Here is an 8538-nt window from a genome sequence, read left to right on the forward strand (position 1 = left end):
TCTTGGTTGGGCCTCTGGTTAACAGGTTAGTCCCAAAAATAATATAAAAGTGGATAATAAAGCCCAATAATGTCCAAAACAGTAGATAATATAGCATGGAGCAATAGAAAATTATAGATACGTTGGAGACATATGTGTCAGCACTCTACACCATACCGGTCACCTGGCCCTTCACGGTCTGGGGACTCGACATGGTGGGTCCCTTTAAAACCGCTCGAGGCGGCATGAAGCACTTGCTGGTGGCAGTGGAAAAATTCACCAAGTGGATCGAGGCAAGACTAATAAAGAAACTGGACGGGCCAACAGCTGTCCGGTTTATCAAGGACATAGCGGTGCGCTACGGCATGCTGAACAACATCATCACCGACAACGACACCAACTTCGCCAAGGGCGTGCGCGAGCAATACTACTCCGTCTCCCGCATCCGCCTTGACTTGGCCTCTGTTGCACATCCATTGTCCAACGGGCAGGTCAAGCGGGCCAATGGACTCATCCAGTCTGGCGTCAAGCCGCGACTCGTCGAGCCACTCATCCGCTCACCCGGCAGTTGGCTTGACGAGTTGCCAGCCGTTCTCTAGAGTCTACGCACCACGCCGAATCGGTCGACAGGGTTCACCCTGTTCTTCCTCGTCTACGGAGTCGAAGCCGTCATCCCGACCGACGTCGAGTTCGACTCGCCGTGCGTCATGATGTACACTGAAGCCGAAGCCAGAGAAGCCCGCGAAGATGGCGTCGACCTGCTCGAAGAAGGACACCTCTTGGCGCTCAGTGCTCTGCCGATGGCGATCTGAGGATTTAAATCTGCGAGGCTCTGAAGATAACCCATCACACGTTGGGATAAATGCTCTTGAGCGATGACGTACTGGACAAGGTTGGCCAGAACTGGGTCTCTCTCAATTCGTCCACCGGGAAAAGATGTCACTCCTCCGGGTGCTGCACGGCTCGGGAAGTAGTAATACCCTCGTTCGCTGGCATAGGGTACCGCGAATCGAAGGCGAGCAAGCGCTTCGTATGCAACAGCTTCTATGGCCATATGTGGGGTTGGCATAGATTTCCCCACGAAGGAGACCTCCGTTGGATCTTGGTTTGAGTTTACGGGAGGGATGTGTACTGCTGCCCAATATCTTGAGGTGGAAGGGGTAATCCTCGATTTGAACAGCTCGTACTAGGGTGGCTGGGTAGCGCCCATGGTACTGCAGGTAAAATCCCGCAATATCTTGACAAAACTTCCTGGGGTTGCATCTGGGGTTCTCAGATAAATGCTAGGGCTCGACATGGCTAGGAAATGGTTGTGAGGGTGGTGCACAAGGTGAGAGATGCTTGGCAAGGTCACGCGATGGCCTTTTTATAGCACCGGAGCTGGGATTTTTTTTTACCGAGGTGAATGGTAAAGAAAATTTTTCAGCTCTGTTCCAAGGGTCGGGGTCAAGCCACAGATTCACACATTTCACTATAGTGATGTGTTACTGTGGGGTTGACGGGGAGATTTTTGGTAACTGTGCCTGGGATAGAAATATTTTACCGCATACTGGCGTATCCAGGCAAGGCTACTATTAAAATAGAGGCACGACAACAGGCGGCATTTAATTACAAGACCACACGATTACAAAGCGAGGGTACACTGGGGCTCGATATGACTCGGGTGACTTAGTCTACCTCGTTTACATCCAAGCGGGCGTGCCTTGAGGCTCCTCCACGGGTCTCGTCGTCGGAATTAGCTGGAGTGGGTTGAGGGGCTGCAGGCTCTGGGTAGCGATGAGGACCATCTCGGGGATTGTTGGCCACAACCCCGTTGGAGTGTGCTCCCAATATGCGACGAAGCACTTCTGGGGTTATCGCAGCTCCTTGGCCGATGGCTGGGGCAGTCCTCAGGGACTCGATCGGGTGTCCAAACAGCACGACTGGGTTGTCAGCGTTGGGCTCGTTCTCTTCTCTTGCCGGGGCTCGACGAACCAGCTCTCCCCGAGCTGCGATTAGATCGATAGTGATTTGATCGCACAGTTCGTCTAGTGCACTTACATAGCGCACTAGGTGCAACAATGCAGGATCCGACTCGTGATCTCCGTTGGCAACTCGGGGTGGTCTACCATACCCTTCACGTCTGGGGTAGTAGTGGAACGAGCGACAGTTAACTCTGGGCGACAAGTGCCGGAGATGAACTATAGCATCTCGAGCAGCTAGTTGGATGGCTTGAAGCTCAAAGGAAGTTGTTCTTCCGGTGAACCTGTAGGGGCGCTCGGGCTCTAGACCCCTACCGTAGATGTGTACAGTGGCCCAGAATTGACGGCTCTCACCGCTCATGGGTCCTTGGTACACAACATATTCTGGGGGCTCTTCTAACGCATAGGCACGACGGGTGAGGTTTGCGAGTATGGTCACAAAGCCTCCAAGGTTGGTTGCTGTGGTCTCATTGTGCATGACGGGGCCAGGCATTGTGGCTCGGTTTGGGGTAGAGGCTGTGCTGTGTTGGGACTAGTGTGCCCCTTTTTATAGGAAAAGGGGACGGAGTCTTCCTTCGCACGCTTGCGAGAAAGGACTATTTAGGGGCCGGTCACTGGCGCATGAGTGACAGGTTAGGTTGATAGGTTGGGCACCGACTGCCAAAAAGGTGTTGGGTCACTGTGTGGCTATCTTGCACGAGAAGCTTGGCTGGGGTTTGGTTATGGCTTGGTGGGTCGGTTTGCCTAAGTTTATGGACCCGGCTAAGATAGGATTAGCCAATGGTCAGCCTGGCTCTGATACCAAGTCTGTCACGACCGGTTTTCCGGACATAAATTTCCAGAAAAGACCGTCGTGCTCATCAGCCCCAGGATTACTGCTAGCTGATGAGGCTCAAACTGGATACAGAAATTCAAAGCAAAAGTACAAAATGTGTAGTACAAGACCATTCTGGCCTGTGAGTACAACAATTGGGTTTCTAGTGATCGATGGCGGAAGCGGTTTGTGAGACATCAGTGTCTATGGGACTCCATTTCCCACGGGAACAGCTGACCAGGTTAACTCCTATCTTCGCGAGGCTGCTATCACCGTTGCTTAGTTTCCGGGGCTGTCACCGCAACGCTCCTCTCCATGCAGAAATCTGGCCAAGGCAATAGCCAGGGACAAGCCAATGAGTACTTTGAATGTACTCGCAAACATTAAGAACACAGGTATAATATAATTGATGATCATGCGCGAAAAAATTTTTATGATCACATCGTCAGTCATAAATAAAATATCTTTTATGCATGCAAGCAGGTTATTATCATGCAACGCGAAGAAGCGGTAATAGAGTGGGAATAAAAATGCCACAGTCGGGCGTCTGAGCGACACCACATAAAGGGCTTTAAAAGAAATGCCACAGTCGGGCGTCTGAGCGACACCACATAAAGGGCTTTAAAAGAAATGCCACAGTCGGGCGTTTGAGCGACACCACATAAAGGGCTTTAAAAGAAATGCCACAGTCGGGCGTCTGAGCGACACCACATAAAGGGCTTTAAAAGAAATGCCACAGTCGGGCGTCTGAACGACACCACATAAAGGGCTTAAAAAGAAATGCCACAGTCGGGCGTCTGAGCGACACCACATAAAGGGCTTTAAAAGAAATGCCACAGTCGGGCGTCTGAGCGACACCACATAAAGGGCTTTAAAAGAAATGCCACAGTCGGGCATCTGAGCGACACCACATAAAGGGCTTACAAGATAAATAATCACAATGAATATCCAGGAGGTAGAACCGTCCCAGGGATACTCAATAATATAATTAATGCAACGGGTTAGTCCATTACAAGATAATAATCATAATCTTCACAAGTCACAAGTCACGGTCCAAGTTCTGGTTTAACAATTTCTCCTCCGAAGACCGACACTAAGACCAACACTTGACCCATCCCAGACTGTAATCCTTAACCATGGACACGGCTATTCGAATAGGTTTTAATCTCTGCAGAGGGTGTACTCTTTACCCACGAGTAACGGATTTCCTTTAGTCCGTCGGGACTAATTCCGTTTACGGTCTTTTAGTTGAAAACACGCCTAACTTGCACACACCAGCTTAACTCACCGGTGTCTGGAATCACCCACGACACATGTTAAGCAAAACTCTAAGTGGGGAGGCTACAACCTCGCGTAGCATGGGATCAAATTGATATCGCGCGCTCTAAGGGGTGGCCTCCCCTCTCGGTCCCAACCGGAAACACCCATACCCCCGGACCAGGTGGCATGCCTACCGGCTACAACCGATATCTTCCACCATGGCCTCTCTGTACGGTGTGTGCTTGAAAGGGGTTGACGACTTACTGAACCATACCCTACCTGCGGCAGGGACAAGTGGTAGTACATAGCAAGTATGGGGGTTACTGGAAACAAGACTCGGTCTACGGTCGACTCAGGAGGTTTATAAGTTCCCTGCATGACATGTAAACAAATATATTTCAATCAACAAAATCACCACTCAATATACCTTACCATGCCATACCGGACATAACCGTCCCGACGGGGACCGGCGACAAGCTCACGCCTACCCAAGGCCGAGGCTTTCCCGGATTCCTTTCCGGCATGCATGCAAGGCACATGAGGATGATTACCATCACAATTATATTCATTTCCAACAGCAAGGAAATCACTAATATGCTTCCATGCAAATGATCATGTCACATGAAATAACAAGACCTCTGAAATAAGGTGGTGTTATAAACATGTCAAATAACACGCCAAAAACATTATGCCAGGGTTCAGAATGCTTGCCTTTAAGTTGTGGAGGGGTGAGGTGCTCTCCAAAACTTTTGAAAGTTTCTTCTCTCTCCCCAAAATCCTATTTAAAAATATATTTGAATTAACACACATTTCAAAAACAGTACAAAAAAGTTGTTTGAAATTTTTTCAAATAAATCTTAAAATAAACTAGACCAAATTTGAGGAAGGTAGGAAAAAGAATCAACTCATTTGGAGTTATATTTAAAAAGTTATAGCCAGTCAAAGATTTGGTCAAATCTGTTTTTAAAAAAAATAGAAAAAGAAAACGTTTCAAACGAGATTACGCTTTCGGTGCAGAGGAGGCGTACTTGAGTCTTTACGCCTCCACTTAACCACGTGGACCGGCGCTGGGTCTCTGACGGTGGGCCCGCCTGGCCCACTGGTCAGGTTTGACCAGTCGCCCGCGTCGTCTCCCTCCTCTGCCCGAGTGGAGCGGGGCTCCGGCGATCATCGCCGGCGATTGGCGGTTCCGTTCGAGAAACCGAAGCCATCCACGGGCTCAGGGGGTCGAGGCGGTCCCGCCGGTGGGTGTTACGGTGTCGGGGGTGGACGGGGTCGTCGGCGGTGAGCTTCGTGGCGGACGGAGAGCTTCGGGAGCAGAGTGTGATTGGGGCTATGGTGATTCCTGATCAACATCGAGTAGTGGGAATGGTTCACGAGAAGATCAGGAAGCTCTTGGTGGAGAGAACGGAGAGTGGGACGTCCTGGTGGTGCCGAATTGGCCAGGGCAGTGGCGGCGGCTGCAGTTGCCGGAGATGAGGAAGGAGGCCTCCCCGGGTCGATTGGCTGCCACGGGAGAACTAGGGGAGCATTCTAAGATTGCCAATGTGCTTGAATGGGTTCGGGGACCTCTTTTTATAGCTCGTCGAGGTTGGTTCCGCGGCGGCCGTGGATAAGCCCTCCGGCGAACCGCCTCTCTGTAGCCAGGGCGACGTGGCGGCAACAAGCGCTAGTGGACACACTCGCGGATGAGTACGCGCTGTTCCAGGGGCCAGGTGGCGAGCGGAGGAAGGTTCGGCGGCGCCGACATGGGCAGAGGCTGTCGGGCGGCGGCGGCTAGCGCTTGGCCTGCCGGGCGCGGCGAGGGGCGGCTTGGCGCGTAGCTGTGAGAAGGGGAGTGCGTGGCGTGATGCCGCGGAGCGAGCCAAAGCCGTGGGGCCAGCGTGTCGGCTCGGGCGCGGGTCGTGCAATACGCGTGCTCTGCTCGCGCTCCGGGTGTGCGCGGGACGTGCTCGACGCAATGCCAGAGCATGCTAGAGGTCGAGGTTGAGGCTGGGAAGAAACAGGACTAGGTTAGGAGTAACAGGGAGTCTAGTGGACATGCTGGTTTGATCAGAGGTGCAAGTTCACAGTGCAATGCCACAACTCATGTCAAAACTGGTCATGCTCTCCAGGTGTTTGACAAAATGCCAAGGGCACTTAGGTAAGTCCTGGAGGGGCCAAATTTTCCAGATTAGGGTCTCCTTAGATGCAAGAGAGAGTGGTGAGGTTAGTTTGGCAAAAGGAGAAACTTGCTAGTGCAAGTTTTACAAAACTTCAATTCTGGACAAGAAATAAATGACATTATTTCATGAGCCAAAATTAATCCAATGGTTGCATGCTCCTGTATTTAGAGGTTTGGTAGGGCTGTCTACAAGTAGGAGAAAGCACAAGGTCATTGGAGCAAAATTTAATAGGGTTGCAGTAGAAATCACAAGGCTGGACCAGAATGAAGATGAGGTTGATTCACTCAAAATTTTCAAATAACAACACAGGATTTTTGCATAAAGTTGAATCATGTGTTACTACCAATATCCCATAATTTTGGTGGAGGCTAGAAAGAATTATTTAAAAGGGTTGTAGTGCAAATAGCACTCTGGACCAGAGAAGGAAAAATTGTTGCAGAGCTCAAAATATTACATAAGTAAAAGATATTTTTGCATAAAATTTATTTAATAACATCACATGACATCTCCAAATTTTTGTGAGAATTTTAAGTGAATTTATCAAATGGTTGTAGTTCAAAAATGGCCATATAACCTTGGAAAACCATTTTTCAAGAAAATAAAGATCAAGCAATTTAATTAGGTAATTAGTTATACTGATAAAAGAAAAGTTTTTCTTGAGAGGTTAAACAAGTCCAATAACATATTTGAAAAGTTTTCTCTTTGGGAAAAACTCATCATTACAGGGAAGGAAATGATTTAAAAAAATCAAAATGGAGCTCAAAAATTCAAAGTTTTAATTCCTGGAAAAAATTTTAATTCATAAAACAAGGCCAAAAATTTGGGGTGTCACAATCACCATCACCCGCTCGCAGAGATTGACGATCTCTTGCGACGGGGCCTGGGCGAGTAGCCCCAATTCGTCTTCGCCCGCGGCGGTGCGATGGCAAAGGCCAGAAGGTTGATGCGATCCGCACCGAGGTTGCGGACGTAGAAGAAGGAGTTCTGCCACTTCTTGGCAGAATCCTCCAGCGGGATCTCGGGGAAATCCGCCCCCGACCGCTTTGAGATGACGGCGGCACCGCAATCAGCGAACTCCCTGGCCAACAGGCCATGCTGCTTTGAGGAGAAGAAGCGCGCCCAGAGGTCGATCGTAGGCTCGACCCCCAGGTACCCCTCGCAGAGGGTGACGAAGCCGGAGAGCTGGACGATGGCGCCGGCACCAAGATGATGTGGCTGGAGCCCGAAGAACTCTAGGAACGCCGGCAGCCTGAACCAGCGCTCGATGTGCGTGAGGAAGACCACGCGCTCCTGCCCCTCGGGACGAGGCCTCTGCGCACCGCGCGACAGGCGGACGCCGACATCCTTCTCCCGTGGAAGGCGCCGTGTCGCCCAGAGTTGGGTGATGTCCTCGGAGGTGACATTAGAACCCATCCAGGAGCCTGATGGCAGGGACATGATCAAAGGAAGAAGAAGGAAGATGGACGGCGAAGGAGTTCTGCTCGGAGCAGCGGGCGCCGCAGTGCGTCTGTTGCAAAGAGCGGAGCGAGAGCAAAGGGACAGGAGGGCGCGAGCGAGAATAATGTCCGTCGCCCCTGCCCCCGATTTATAACCCTCGGTTTGAACGTGGGGAAGTGGGGAAGTGGGATCGTCTGCACGCACCCGTTCCACTACCCTGCAATAAGTGCGCACGTACACGCGCAGTAACTACCCGGGGAAGAGCAACCGACCCCCGGATGCCGCAATAAATCCGCACGCTTGGGCCGAGGGCGCGTGGCGGTGGGCCCCAGCCTGTCGCCCGGTCCCGTCACACGCGTGGCTTGTCAGGCCCCTTCGACTTCCGGGCACCACGTGGCGCCCACGCAAAGCCCGAGGGATTGCCCCAAGATTCGGCGAACTTCTCGGTTCCCGCCACGGCCGGGATGCCACGATCCGGTTTCCGAGAAAACCAGCACACAGTGGGTGTTGCCGGACCCGGCGCTCGCAGAATCCACCTTGATTAAGGGGGAAACTGCGAAGGCCCACTCATCCGAAGACGGCGGGCCTTCATAGCTTCGGGGACTACTGTCAGGGGGATGGACCCCGGGCAGGCAACGGAACCCGGATCCTCTTCAAAAATCAATGGGGTTGGCACCGCCCCTCAATACCGGCATGCGCTTGGCCGGGTCGCTCGACCCGGCCAATCCCCGCAAGCCGGCCAGACTAGCCGACCCGGCAAGACACGTTGACTCGGCCCCAACAAGTAGCACAGGACAGCCGAACCCGGCACGACCAAAGCCTCCTCAACAAGCCAGCGGCACCCGTGGCGTGCTACGCAATCTAGCCGCGGGTCTAACTCCCGTCCCATCCAGGCCGTATGATGGGGACAAGTCTTCAATCA

General features: G+C 51.9%; 1 protein-coding gene across 1 annotated transcript; it reads left to right on the top strand.

Annotated features, from left to right (window-relative positions):
• The first annotated feature begins 224 nt into the window (after nt 1-224).
• LOC147992156 (uncharacterized) lies at nt 225-791 on the top strand. The gene is made up of 2 exons (XM_087538948.1): nt 225-546; nt 610-791. Exons 1-2 carry the CDS (start codon nt 225-227, stop codon nt 789-791), a joined length of 504 nt encoding a protein of 167 aa, XP_087395074.1.
• Nucleotides 792-8538: the final 7747 nt, after the last annotated feature.

This window comes from Triticum urartu, chromosome 1A, assembly GCF_056163025.1.
Source record: "Triticum urartu cultivar PI428250 chromosome 1A, HENAU_Tu73, whole genome shotgun sequence".
NCBI classification, from domain to species: domain Eukaryota; kingdom Viridiplantae; phylum Streptophyta; class Magnoliopsida; order Poales; family Poaceae; genus Triticum; species Triticum urartu.